The 15,244-nt window shown below is 44.8% G+C and overlaps 3 protein-coding genes across 3 annotated transcripts in view; 2 read left to right on the plus strand and 1 right to left on the minus strand.

The window, feature by feature from the left end:
- Positions 1-15,244, plus strand: part of CCDC73 (coiled-coil domain containing 73) — a 537,472-nt gene that overhangs the window by 318,356 nt on the left and 203,872 nt on the right. The window lies entirely within an intron of this gene.
- LOC137538913 (BET1-like protein) overlaps positions 1-15,244 on the minus strand; it is a 228,127-nt gene that overhangs the window by 176,039 nt on the left and 36,844 nt on the right. The gene's annotated exons all lie outside the window — the stretch shown is intronic.
- The window catches only part of LOC137538907 (glucose-6-phosphate exchanger SLC37A2-like), a 95,835-nt gene that overhangs the window by 73,962 nt on the left and 6,629 nt on the right, over positions 1-15,244 (plus strand). Inside the window, exon 18 of the mRNA XM_068261334.1 lies at positions 9,758-9,815. Within this exon, the coding sequence (XP_068117435.1) occupies positions 9,758-9,797 (40 nt within the window). The 3' untranslated portion in view covers positions 9,798-9,815. The remainder of the gene's footprint in view (positions 1-9,757; positions 9,816-15,244) is intronic.

Raw genomic sequence — 15,244 nt, forward strand, 5'->3', positions numbered from 1 at the left:
CGAGGACTGAGTCTTTTGGCCCCTTCTATGTACTCCAAGTTTTTATGATCTGTATAGACTGTGATAGTATGCTCTGCCCCTTCTAGCCAATGTCGCCATTCTTCGAAGCCTAATTTAATGGCCAAAAGTTCTCAATTGCCAATATCGTAGTTCTTCTCAGCAGGAAAGAACCTACGGGAAAAGTAAGCACAGGGGTGAAGTTTGCCCTGCAGACCAGAGAGTTGAGACAGTACAGCCCCAACCCCGACCTCTGAGGCATCAACCTCTGCAATGAAGGGGAAGGTGACATCCACATGTCTCAAAATGGGAGCAGAACAGAACAGTTTTTTCAATGTGGAGAAGGCAGAATGTGCCTCTGCTGACCAGTGGTATGTGTTAGCCCCTTTCTTGGTAAGACTGGTGAGGGGTGACACTACCGAAGAGAATCCCTTGATGAATCTCCTGTAGTAATTGGCAAAGCCCAAAAATCTTTGGAGTGCCTTCAAACCCACAGGTTGTGGCCACTCCAAAACAGCCGAGACTTTTTCTGGATCCATGGAGAGACCAGATGTGGAGATAATATAACCCAGAAAAGAAACAGAAGTGACCTCGAAGAGGCACTTCCCTAGCTTGGCATACAGTGAATTTTGTCTTAATTTCCTCAGAACGTACTTGACATGTTTACGATGTTCTGTCAGATTAGGAGAAAAAATCAGTATGTCGTCTAGATACACTAGCACGAATTTCCCCAGAACCTCCCTGAAAACCTCATTGATCAACTCCTGGAAGACGGCAGGGGCGTTACACAACCCGAAGGGCATCACCAGATACTCGTAGTGCCCGTCGGGTGTGTTGAACGCCATCTTCCATTCGTCACCGTCTCTAATCCATACCAGGTTGTATGCACCTCGCAAATCCAGTTTGGAAAAAATACTGGCATTGGTCACCTGAGCAAATAAATCGTCAATGAAAGGCAAAGGGTAACGATTTTTTACTGTAATCTTATTTAAACCTCGGTAGTCAATGCAGGGTCGGAGGCCTCCATCCTTTTTCTGTACGAAAAAGAATCCTGCCCCAGCTGGTGAGCGAGAAGGGCGGATGAAGCCTTTGGCCAAATTCTCTTTGATGTAATACTGCATTGCCACCTTCTCAGGTCCTGATAGATTATAAAGGTGACCCCTAGGAGGCATACAACCAGATCTTAAATCGATGGGACAATCAAAGCTACGGTGAGGAGGGAGTTTGTCTGCAGACTTGGGACAAAACACATCAGAAAATTCTGCATACTGTACTGGCACACCTTTAACCTGAATCTTGGTAGCGCAAACAGCAACTTTCTCTAAACAATGATGATGACAATGGGCCGACCAGCTCTTTAGCTGACCTGTAGCCCAGTCAATCTGAGGAGAGTGAAGTTGTAACCAAGGCATACCAAGAATAATGGTAGATGTTGCCATCTGCAGGACCAAGAACTGTAAACTCTCTTTATGTAACACCCATTACACACCAACAATGGGGTCTGAGAAAGAGGTTGTCTACTCTGTAATGGAGAGTCGTCAACTGCAGTAACTAGAATCTGTCGGTCTAATGGGAGTAACGGAATTCCCAATTTCTTAGCAAAGTCATAATCTATGAAATTAGCTGCAGAGCCGGAGTCTACAAAGGCTTCTGTGGGGACAGTCTGACCCTCCCACGAGATGGAACAGGGAAGGAGCAGACGATTATTGTTTAGAGGTAGAGACTGCTCGCCAAGGGTATTACCTCTGACTACACCTAGGCAGCAGCGTTTCCCGACTTAGGACAATTCTGAACCCTGTGACCCTCCTCAGCACAGTATAAACAGTTTTTCCGATTTCCTGCGATTCTTTTCCACCTGCGTCAATCTAGAGTGTCCGATTTGCATCGGCTCTGGCAGGGGTGACGAGGGTGGAGAGGAGGCATAGGAGACATATCTTACAGCATTTCTACCCCGGGACTGTCTTTGATAGCGTAAGCGGCGATCTACCCTTACAGCTAAAGCGATTGCCTCGTCAAAGGACTTAAGGTGCGTACACACGTCAGATAAAAGTCTTTGGAAAATGAAAGATCACAGACCAATTTTACCCCCTTTCATGTAGTATGAGAGCCATACCTTCACAGTTGTTTCTATGGAGCTGATCTCCCCATCAGATAAAAATCTTTGCAAGATGCTGCACACAAAGATGCTGTACACATGCAACAGATCAGTATCTGCAAAAGATCTGTTCCTGCAAAAGATCCATTCCTGCAAAATGCATTCATAGTCTATGATATCTGCAGATCCCATACACACCTTGTTTAATGGACATTCATCTGCAGATCAGACAATTATCTGCCGATCTGAAGATCCAACCTGGTGGATCTGATCTACAGATAATTGTCTGTTACACAAGGTGTGTATGAGGATCTGCAGATCTCATAGACTATGAATGCGTTTTGCAGGAATGGATCTTTTGCAGGAACAGATCTTTTGCAGATACTGATCTGTTGCATGTGTACAGCGGTCTTTGTGTGCAGCATCTTGCAATGATTTTTATCTGGTGGGGAGCTCAGCTCCATAGAATAGACTGTGTAGAGTATGGCTCTCATACTACATAAAAGGGGGTAAAATTGGTCTGTGATCTTTCATTTTCCAAAGACTTTTATCTGACGTGTGTACCCACCTTTAGGCTCAGGATGTCCCAACATCAATTCGGAAACTGCATCAGATAAACCTGACAAAAAACAGTCTAATAGTGCATATGTTCCCCACCTAGCTGATACAGCCCACTTCCTGAACTCTGCCGCATAAACCTCTACCGGATCTTGACCCTGGCGCAGGGTCTTTAGCTTCCGCTCAGCGGTGGAAGCAATATCCGGATCATCATATATAATGGCCATGGCTTTAAAAAATTCCTGAACCGATGTCAGAGCCTCGTGCTCTGCATGAAGACTATATGCCCAGGTCTGTGAATCCCCTGACAAAAGGGTCTTTATAAACGTAACTCTCTGAGACTCAGTTCCCCAAAGGGTAGGCCTTAACTCAAAATATGATAGCACTCGATTTCTGAAATTCTGAAAGTCAGATCTATGTCCAGAAAACTTTTAAGGTACAGACATGCGAAAGTCTGTAACTAGAGGGGATCGCAATTTATTCACAGACGTTTGGAAAACCTGTATTGACCCAGACAAAGCTGGGATTTAAGTCTGCTGGCCATCAAGCACCCTGATGAGATTATCCACCGAAGTGGCTAAACTGTCACCTCGGCTGTGTAGTGCGTCCATATTGTTTTGGTCTGCTGTTCTGTAACGACTGGTGTCAGCAACACAGATTTTTCTGATTATTGGTGATCTGCAGTATCACCAATAATACAGATGCTATACCTGATTATGTGGTGATCTGCAGAATCACCAATAATACTAGTATAGCTAGACACAGGACACCCAATGTGATATAGTGTTTTGTGCAACAGTAATTGGAGAGATTATCTCCCGAGAAGCGGGAGATACAAACACTTCTGCAGCCTAGAATTCCCTGAGGGGCAGGGAACCAGGCTGTACTGCAGCCAGTGGATACCTGAGGAGCAGGAATCACTGTCTGGAGTAATATGATGATGATTGGTCTGCAGCTAGGAATTCCCTGAGGAGCAGGGAATCAGACTGTACTGCAGCCAAGGATTCCCTGAGAGGCAGGGAATCAGACTGTACTGCAGCCAGTGGACCTTGGATAGATAGAGACCCACTGACTGTGCTACACGATGGTCTCCAGTAGAGCTGGCGACCATAGACCTGATATAGCAGCTAATAACCCCCTGAAGAGCAGGCGTCACAGGTATACAGTAAGGCTGATCACCCAAGGGCTAGGTGACAGCCAGAAAGATCAGACAAGCCAGGTCGGCAACACACGGACAGACAAAGTACAGAAGCGGAAGACTGATTCGGTATCCAGGTACAGGCAAAGTTGGCAACAGGTAATCAGATGGGCGGAAGTACCGAATCAGAGAACAGGAGAGTAGTCAGGAAAGCCAGGGGTCATAACAGGTAACAGTATATATATCAATCCTAGTCTTAGGTGTGAGGTCCTTGGTCTCAACACCTGGGAACTAGTCTAACAGATGATAGTGACAATATAGCAATCTCCTAGTCTTAGGTGTGAGGTCCTTGGTCTCAACACCTGGGAACTAGTCTAAGACATAAACAGTAGCAAGCAATAGTACTTTAAAGCTATCAACGGAATCTGACTCAGTGTGAATTCCCAGCTCCGGTGGTTCTAACACACTGTGGGATCTGACTCAGGTCTGAGCGCTCACACGTATATGTTCGCAACAGCAGACAACTTGCAAGTGACAAGCGAGTTCTATATATACTAAAAGCGCTCCACAGCGCCGAACCAGTCACTCAGCCAATCCGGAGCATAGCTGGAGTCAGCTGATCGGCATGATTAGCTGACTCCTCTTCTAGCAGCATAAAGGTCCTGGCGCGCGCGCGCTTAGTTCTCCATCTGTGTGCACTAGAAGGACCAGGCAAGGCAGCATCACGCTGCTGCGCGGCAGCAGCCGCCGGCTGGGACGCGGAGATAGCCGCCATGCTGCTCTCCCATGCTACGGCATCTCCGCTATTCATTACACACAGCAAATCAGAGGTTTCACCACAATAGCAGCCATAGACACCCCGCCCTCTCCCCATGATCTATTTGATTAACCACTTTCCCCACTGCTACAGTATATCTACGTCAGCTGTGGCACCCTCCAAGCCACAGCCACCTAGATATACTGACCTGGTTGCAGCCCTGCTGTGCACGGTCGGGTGCGCTTCAGAGCGCACCCTCCAGCACTGTCAGTTGCATTACTAATTGGTGGAAGGGAACATGTTCCCTTTTGGCCAATTAGTCCACCCCCCTCCCATGAACGATCACTGCAGTAGTGAACTGCAGCGATCCTTCATCTGTCCCCCTTGGCGCACAAATAGTTAAAAAAATGCACAAGCAAGCAGCCTCACTCACCTTACCTCGGTCACCTTGACGTCATCAAGCCGGGACCCGGCAATATGCGGCTGACTGCAGAGCGGTGATCGGAGGATCAGGCTTCAGGATAGTCGCAGGACCGAGGTAAGGTGAGTGAGACTGCTTGCTTGTGCATTTTTTAAAAACTATTTCTGCACGGAGGGGGCTGCCTGGTGTGGGGGGGGGGGGGGCATCTGGCTATGGATTTTTTGGGGGAGGGGGGGGATATGCAAAGGGGGTATACAGAGTTACTGGGGGACATCTTAGTAACAAAGGGGAGGGTGGGGGGGTTACAAATTTTGCACATCTGGGCACCTGGGGGGGGAGGTCCCATAACTTAATACTGGGGGCACATTTGGCTATAATGGGGGGCAGCACTAATCCTGGGGGTACATCTGGCTATAATGGGGTAATCCTGATCCCAGGGACACATCTGGCTATAAAGAGGGGCACTATTTCTGGGGGTGCATCTGTCAATCTATTCTGGGGGTGGCAAGCACAGAGGACACATCTGGCTATGCTGGGGGGGCTGATATTGGGGACACATCTGGCTATACTGGGGGGGGGGGGGGGTGATACTGGGGACACATCTGGATATCTATACTAGGGCGACTTTAACTGGTGGCACAATTTTTATGTCAATCGCACTTTTTATTTTTAAACAGAAATTGGTCAAAAATGAGAAATAATGCATTTTTTTCTCCCCCCTACTTTTCCCATTAAAATGCATAGAGAGGAACATTTTATTTGGGACCAAATACCACCCAATGAAAGCTTAGTTTGTCTTGAAAAAAACAATATATAGATCATTTAAGTGGCACGAGAACAGGTGAAGTTATTGGTGATTAAACAGGGACACCGCTAAAGCATAAGAACTGCTCTGGTCAATAAGGGGAAAACAAGGTCTGGATGCAAAGTGGTTAAAGGTAAAGATTTTTCGTGGGAAAGGGGTAATCAGCTACTGATTGGAATTAAGTTGAATCCTTGGTTAAAGTTCCTCTTTAAAGGGAAATGCTGCTGCATTACATTTTATTATTTGTGCCCAGTTGTTTGGAAAGGTACATATAGTTATTATTCCCTTATATTTATTGTTATATCTTGTGTTATACACAGTCTCTATCAAATTAAATGAACGTATGAATAATTATTTTATATATGCCATCTGAAACCTGTGAGAGGTTCACAAATTTTGAAAGCATATCCATTCCTCACCAATTTTATAATTCAAAAGAGTAAAAATGAAAATGATATATTTTGCATCAATCAGAAGTACCAGAGATACAGGCCACTGAAGTCAAAGTCAGTTGTGAACCTAAGTTTTGTTATTGGTTATGATCAGATGCCAATAGCTGCATTAAAAGAAAACTATCAAACCAAGAGCCTGATTCACAAAGCGGTGCTAACAGTTAGCACGCTGGTGAAAAGCCCTTTATCACGCCTAAACTCAGTTTAGGCATGATAAGTTTAGGTGTGATAAGTTTAGGTGTGATAAGTTTAGGCATGATAAGTTTAGGTGTGATAAGTTTAGGCGTGATAAGTTTAAGCACCAACTGGGTCAGCACCGCAGTGCACAGCTGATCAAAAGATGTTCGCTAGCAAAGTCTTGTGCACTTCGCATAGAGTTTAATGGCACTGCTTTGCGTGCGGGACTTTGTGCGCGATCTAAACGTATCTAAACTTAGCATGCCTAAACTTATCACGCCTAAACTTATCATGCCTAAACCTATCACACCTAAACTGTCTTTTCACCAGCGTGGTGCAATGGTTATCACGCCTAAAGTCTCTAACTGGGTTAGCAGCGCTTTGTGAATCGAGCCCCAAGCTCACAAGAGGGTGAGACGCAAGTGACGTCACCAGGAAGTGAACCAGCTGACAGCCCGGAAGCACTACACTGCAAGTCAGTAGTGCGGAAGAGCTGATAGGAGTCAATGAGCTGCCGGCCGGAGCTCTGACTCGCAACCCGAACTACCATCTGACGCCTAACGGAACGTGAACCTTTGGGAGCGTGAGTACATAAGCCTACTGCACGCATAAACTGAACTATATTTAAAAACAATATACATCACGGAGGTAAACCTATTAGTAGCAGCCACGGATAAAATTGAACATAGAGGAACTACATTAACCTACCAGTGACTTTATGAAGATATCCTGTAGATATCCTGTCCCGCGCTGTCACTGAAGAATTCTCTGTTCCCCACTACAGGTCACTGTCCAATTATTCGTCTAACTAGACGAATGTCACTGCGGCTGCGCGTGTCCTCGCTCCCGTCTCCGGTAGCTTACTGTGCAGTACGAAGTTTTCTCATACTGCGCCTGCGCAGTAAGCTACCAGAGACGCGAGTGGGAGCGCGGCCACGCAGCCGCAGTGACACTCGTCTAGTTAGACGAACAATTTGACAGTAACCTGCGATGGGGAACAGAGGATTCTTCAGTGACAGCGCGGGACAGGATATCTACAGAAGGCCGTTGGAAGCCCCAGGTAAGTGACACTTTTTGTTTTTACAGACCACCACAGAACCTCTTTAATAGCACTCCACAAACAATTCCTAACTCAACTGAAAACAAACATGTTAATCAATAGTGTTCCTTTAAGGACTGGTTCACACTATGAGTGCTTTTTAAGTGTCATATATTTAAAAACTGCTTGCTTATGTAATACTATGTGTGATTTTAAAAAAATCACATAGATCAAATGAGAACGCACATAGCATTACATTAGCAAGTGCTTTTCAAATCACTGGTGCATAGAAAAGTGCTAGTAGTGTGAACCAGCCCTAAAATCTATATAAGGAGTCTTAGGATATGGAAGAGGAGAAGCAAACTCCATAAAAGTCAGACATTTACAGATTACTTCATTGTCTGTATTTCAGTATCTACTGATTTTCACTCATAACATATTGCTATGTACAGTGACTTGCAAAAGTATTCGGCCCCCTTGAAGTTTTCCACATTTTGTCACATTACCGCCACAAACATGAATCAATTTTATTGGAATTCCACGTGAAAGACCAACACAAAGTGGTGTACACGTGACAAGTGGATGAAAATTATACATGATTCCAAACATTTTTTACAAATAGATAACTGCAAAGTGGGGTGTGCGTAATTATTCAGCCCCCTTTTGATCTGAGTGCAGTCAGTTGCCTATAGACATTGCCTGATGAGTGCTAATGACTAAATAGAGTGCACCTGTGTGTAATCTAATATCAGTACAAATACAGCTGCTCTGTGAGGGCCTCAGAGGTTGTCTAAGAGAATACTGGGAGCAACAACACCATGAAGTCCAAAGAACACACCAGACAGGTCAGGGATAAAGTTATTGAGAAATTTAAAGCAGGCTTAGGCTACAAAAAGATTTACAAAGCCTTGAACATCCCACGGAGCACTGTTCAAGCGATCATTCAGAAATGGAAGGAGTATGGCACAACTGTAAACCTACTAAGACAAGGCCGTCCACCTAAACTCACAGGCTGAACAAAGAGAGCGCTGATCAGAAATGCAGTCAAGAGGCCCATGGTGACTCTGGAGGAACTGCAGAGATCTACAGCTCAGGTGGGGGAATCTATCCATAGGACAACTATTAGTCGTGCACTGCACAAAGTTGGCCTTTATGGAAGAGTGGCAAGAAGAAAGCCATTGTTAACAGAAAAGCATAAGAAGTCCCATTTGCAGTTTGCCACAAGCCATGTGGGGGACATAGCAAACATATGGAAGAAGGTGCTCTGGTCAATTCAGACCAAATGAAACTTTTTGGCCAAAATGCTATGTGTGGTGGAAAACTAACACTGCACATCACTCTGAACACACCTGCAGCATGGTGGCAGCATCATGTTCGGGGAGTGCATCTCTTCAGCAGGGACAGGGAAGCTGGTCAGAGTTGATGGGAAGATGGAAGGAGCCAAATACAGGGCAATCTTGGAAGAAAACCTCTTGGAGACTGCAAAAGACTTAAGACTGGGGCGGAGGTTCACCTTCCAGCAGGACAACGACCCTAAACATAAAGCCAGGGCAACAATGTAATGGTTTAAAAAAAAACATATCGATGTGTTACAATGGCCCAGCCAAAGTCCAGATCTAAATCTAATCGAAAATCTGTGGCAATATCTGAAAACTGAGACTGAGCTGGAGCTGTTTTGCAAAGAAGAATGGGCAAGGATTTCAGTCTCTAGATGTGCAAAGCTGGTAGAGACATACCCTAAAATACTGGCAGCTGTAATTGCAGCAAAAGGTGGTTCTACAAAGTTTTGACTCAGGGGGCTGAATAATTACGCACACCCCACTTTGCAGTTATTGATTTGTAAAAAATGTTTGGAATCATGTATGATTTTCGTTCCACTTCTCATGTGTACACCACTTTGTATTGGTCTTTCACGCGGCATTCCAATAAAATTGATTCATGTTTGTGGCAGTATTGTGACAAAATGTGGAAAACTTCAAGGGGGCCGAATACTTTTGCAAGCCACTGTATATTTTTCATCAATATGCAGACTATCTTGCCCAGGTTTCTGTAAGGTTTACACTGAATGAAACCAGAATATGGAGTCTGCAATTGCTGAAAAAAATGCTGTAGTGACTGCTGCCTTTAATACTTTAGTCACTGACCCAGAATAACCACATAGATCATGTATTCTGATTCTGCTGATGGCAAGCTTATTATTATTAGTGTGATTCAGACACTACTGAAGTGAACTGACCAGCATGGCATAATAATAATAATAAAACAATAATTTATAACATAAATTAACAAGCTGTTACTGTTTTTTCTTTTTGTTACAGAGGTAGCCTAACACTGAAGCACAATCTCTCAGAGCCATGATAGTAGATCATGTACAATGTAAGTACCGTATAACCATCTTCTTCTGAGCCTCCTGCTGTTATAATGCATTCATTCAACAGTCCTGCTTTTTCTGGAGTCATAACACGGAAGCAAAACTATTTTCCGAATGTTAAAACACAATGAGGTCTGCTGTTTCATGAAACACATTTATCAAACTAAACATTAATTATTATTTTATGATTTATTAACAAAACTAGTTACCACTAACAATTCATAAAGGAGATCTAAACAATATCCCTATTTTAGCAACTGTTTTGTGCCGCTTTACTTCATACTGCAGAAGCAGAACATTTGTAGCACTGCATTCTCTTATTCTATCAGCAGGGGGCAGCAAGTGCACTGGTTTAGGAAACAACGTCTACTGAACAAGTGTCCTTTCTGCAATACTGGCTTAGAAGACACCGGGGTCACCAAGAAGAATTTTTTTTATATTTCATTGTGACCATTAAAAGTAAAGTCTTCACCAATAACACATGGGAGTAAACAGGGGTCTATTCTTGGGAAAAGTGGTGAGTGGACTCACCCGGAAAGCGCCAAAAAGTGGGCTTGGTCAAGCATAATGTGGGCATGGTCACGGGTGGGGCCAAATATACATGACCTTAGCAGTGATGTAAAAGGTCTGCCGGGGAAGTGTGAGCTCTGCCGTTGTGTATCCGCCCAAAATAGATGTAATCTGACAGCATTTCACCAAAAAGACACATAATCTGGTAGAAGTTCCTCCAAAATACAGATAATATGGAAGTGGTTCCCCCAAAATAGACAATGTGGCATATATGTGTCCAGTATATGTAGCCAGGGGTATATGTGCCCAGTATATGTAGTCAGGGGGTATATGTGCCCAGTATATGTAGCCATGGGTATATGTGCCCAGTATATGTAGTCAGGGGGTATATGTGCCCAGTATATGTAGTCAGGGGGTATATGTGCCCAGTATATATGTAGTCAGGGGTATATGTGCCCAGTATATATGTAGTTAGGGGTATATGTCCCCAGTATATGTAGGCAGGGGTATATGTGCCCAGTATATGTAGTCAGGGGGTATATGTGCCCAGTATATGTAGCCAGGGGTATATGTGCCCAGTATATGTAGTCAGGGGGTATATGTGCCCAGTATATGTAGCCAGGGGTATATGTGCCCAGTATATGTAGTCAGGGGTATATGTGCCCAGTATATGTAGTCAGGGGGTATATGTGCCCAGTATACAGTGGAGGAAATAATTATTTCACCCCTCACTGATTTTGTAAGTTTGTCCAATGACAAAGAAATGAAAAGTCTCAGAACAGTATCATTTCAATGGTAGGTTTATTTTAACAGTGGCAGATAGCGCATCAAAAGGAAAATCGAAAAAATAACCTTAAATAAAAGATAGCAACTGATTTGCATTTCATTGAGTGAAATAAGTTTTTGAACCCCTACCAACCCAGTGTTCTCCCCAGAGCCTATTAGCCGGGCGGAGCGCCCACCTGGGTCTCTGTTCCCGCCCGGCTGCTGTGATTAGGCTCAATCTACAGCAGAGACTCATTCCTCTGCACGGAGTTTTGAATCATTCCTCTGCACAGAGTTTTGAATCATTCCTCTGCACAGTTTCGATTCATTCCTCTGCACGGAGTTTTGAATCACTAGTCAGCTCGTAATGCAGAGACATCTCCGCCCTCCTCCTCCTCAGCTCCTTCCTATCAACAGCGTGGAGGGGCGGGGAAAGCTCCTAGCACAGAGCAGAGATGAGTCAGACAGCGGGAGCTTTCAGCTGCAGTCCAGTCTCCAGCCACAGAATAGAATGTGCAGCTCTATTGCTTTCCTTTTGGTGAGTCACCCGATCTCCCCCAGCTACTACAGTGCAGAGACGCTCTCCTTTCCCTGCAATGTCCAGAAAGCTCACATACTGGCCGATCAACACATTTCCTTTTTTCTACTGATAATACAGATAACAAGCCGTTTACAGGCTCTGTAACCTGAACCTGGTGCTGCATTCACGCTGCCTCCTGTGTTCATGCACTTCATCACAAACTGACCCCCAAGTGTTCAAGTTAAATCACTGAGATATCCAGCTTTCAGTATGGGCAAATGAATGGCAAAAATTTCAGTACAGCATATTTAACTTGTCTTTTCTCAGCAGTTACAGTTTTAGGTTGAACAGAAGATTTACAGCCATCCAGGTTAGCCAGAATACTAAATCATTGTAGCATGGTTTTTACAGTCTTCTCTGGAGTTCTCACCATGATTGTCACCTGCCTGTGTAATTTTAGTCAGCACTCGTCTGCTCCTATACAGCAGCAGGAGTCACATACATTGCATGCTGGGAGTGGTTAATGATGTCTGGTCATATATGTGATGATGGGGGCTATGGCACTAAGGCCCCTTTCACACTGGGGTGCTTTTCAAGGAATGTCCAGAGCTTTACTGAATGTCAGCAAACAGAGGTATGTTGAATGCAGCATCCCAGCCAGGGCACTATCTGCAAAGAGTTTGTATGTTCTCTCCGTGTCTGCGTGGGTTTCCTCCGGGCACTCCGGTTTCCTCCCACATTCCAAAAACATACGGATAAGTTAATTGGCTCCCTCTAAAAAAAATTGGCCCTAGACTACAGTACTTACACTACATAATATAGACATATGGCAATGGTAGGGATTAGATTGTGAGCTCCTTTGAGGGACAGTTAGTGACAAGATATATATATATATACACTGTACAGCGCTGCGTAATATGTCGGCGCTATATAAATACTAAATAATAATAATAATAATTATGACAAAGTTACCCTGTGGTAGCATTTACACTACAGTTGCAATTTGTATGAAAATATCATACATATACAGCATTTTGGAAGCGCTCGCAATGTGATTTTTGTTTCTCAAACAAGTTATTCCCCTTCCCCCAAACCAGCACCCAGCATGATCTAGACATCTCCCCATCTAGTGTGACTCTCCCTCTCCAGCGTTTTCTTACTTTCTCACCCAGCAGCACCCAGCGTGACCTTACTTCCCCACCCGGCTACTTTTTTGTGCCACCCGGCTACAAAATATTTCTGGGGAGAACACTGCAACCATTAAGAGTTCTGGCTCCCAAAGAGTGGTTAGACACTTCTACTCAATTAGTCACCCTCATTAAGGACACCTGTCTTAACTAGTCACCTGTATAAAAGACACCTGTCCACAGAATCAATCAATCAGGCAGACTCCAAACTCTCCAACATGGGAAAGACCAAAGAGCTGTCCAAGGATGTCAGAGACAAAATTGTAGACCTGCACAAGGCTGGAATGGGCTACAAAACCATTAGCAAGAAGCTGGGAGAGAAGGTGACAACTGTTGGTGCGATTGGTCGAAAATGGAAGGAGCACAAAATGACCATCAATCGACCTCGCTCTGGGGCTCCACGCAAGATCTCACCTCGTGGGGTGTCAATGGTTCTGAGAAAGGTGAAAAAGCATCCTAGAACTACACGGGAGGAGTTAGTGAATGACCTCAAATTAGCAGGGACCACAGTCACCAAGAAAACCATTGGAAACACATTACAGCGCAATGGATTAAAATCCTGCAGGGCTCGCAAGGTCCTCCTGCTCAAGAAGGCACATGTGCAGGCCCGTCTGAAGTTTGCCAATGAACACCTGAATAATTCTGTGAGTGACTGGGAGAAGGTGCTGTGGTCTGATGAGACCAAAATAGAGCTCTTTGGCATTGACTCAACTCGCTGTGTTTGGAGGAAGAAAAATGCTGCCTATGACCCCCAAAACACCGTCCCCACCGTCAAGCATGGGGGTGGAAACATTTTGCTTTGGGGGTGTTTTTCTGCTAAGGGCACAGGACAACTTAATCGCATTAACAGGAAAATGGACGGAGCCATGTATCGTGAAATCCTGAACGACAACCTCCTTCCCTCCGCCAGGAAACTGAAAATGGGTCGTGGATGGGTGTTCCAGCACGACAATGACCCAAAACATACAGCAAAGGCAACATAGAGTGGCTCAAGAAGAAGCACATTAAGGTCATGGAGTGGCCTAGTCAGTCTCCGGACCTTAATCCAATAGAAAACCTATGGAGGGAGCTCAAGCTCAGAGTTGCACAGAGACAGCCTCGAAACCTTAGGGATTTAGAGATGATCTGCAAAGAGGAGTGCACCAACATTCCTCCTAAAATGTGTGCAAACTTGGTCATCAGTTACAAGAAACGTTTGACCTCTGTGCTTGCATACAAGGGTTTTTCCACTAAGTATTAAGTCTTTTATTGTTAGAGGGTTCAAAAACTTATTTCACTCAATGAAATGCAAATCAGTTGCTATCTTTTATTTAGGGTTATTTTTTCGATTTTCCATTTGATGTGCTATCTGCCACTGTTAAAATAAACCTACCATTGAAATGATACTGTTCTGAGACTTTTCATTTCTTTGTATTTGGACAAACTTACAAAATCAGTGAGGGGTCAAATAATTATTTCCTCCACTGTATGTTACCAGGGGTATATGTGCCCAGTATATGTAGCCATGGGTATATGTGCCCAGTATATGTAGTCAGGGGGTATATGTGCCCAGTATATGTAGTCAGGGGGTATATGTCCCAGAATAGGTAGCCAGGTGTCCCCCCAGCAGGAGGGGAGCAGCGCAGAGAAGACGGAGAGCTGTGAGCAGCGGTGGAGAAGGGGGGCCATCTCCCCCCCTTCCCTCACCTTAGGGTGCTCTCCTTCCCTTGCTCTCCCCTCCAGAACTAATGTGCGGGCAGCCGGCAGCGAGCGGGACTTACCTCTCCTCGTTCCGGAGCGAGCACTCCACTGCCGCTAGACTGGTCTGGTCCAGACCAGAGCAGCGGCACGCAGATTCGGCGCCGGAACGAGGAGAGGCAAGTCCCGCCCGCTGCCGGCTGCTCGCACATTACTTCTGGAGGGGAGAGCAAGGGAAGGAGAGCACCCTAAGGTGAGGGAAGGGGGGGAGATGGCCCCCCCTTTTCCACCGCTGCTCACAGCTCTCCTTCCACTGCACTGCTCCCTCCACACATGCCAGCGTGGACGGCGTCCACCCTCAGGAAATAGTAAGTGGACGCCGTCCACGCCCCACTCGACCCCTGTGAGTAAATATGGCTGCTATGAGCAACGCCTCCATTTCTCATTGCTGACAGTTCTTCTTAGTACTTTTTATAGTTGGGTCACCCAGCACATGCTGCAATTAAAATATACATCATTGTTTACTCAACCAACTTATTAACAAGTTTTGTAACAAATTTTGCATCTGTAAAGACTCATGTCTTAATATACGGTAATTTAATAATTTTCCTATAGAATGGTGGCTCTGATATTTTAACAAATGTCTTCAGAACTGGCAATGTTTGTAGATTTTATATATTAACCAAATGGTACATAACACCAAGGAGTTTGTATACAGATGAGAAGAGTAGATTTGTCAGCATTAATTTGTAACTACTTTATAATAGCATTGGTA

Source organism: Hyperolius riggenbachi, chromosome 11 (genome assembly GCF_040937935.1).
Source record: "Hyperolius riggenbachi isolate aHypRig1 chromosome 11, aHypRig1.pri, whole genome shotgun sequence".
Taxonomy (NCBI): Eukaryota; Metazoa; Chordata; class Amphibia; order Anura; family Hyperoliidae; genus Hyperolius; species Hyperolius riggenbachi.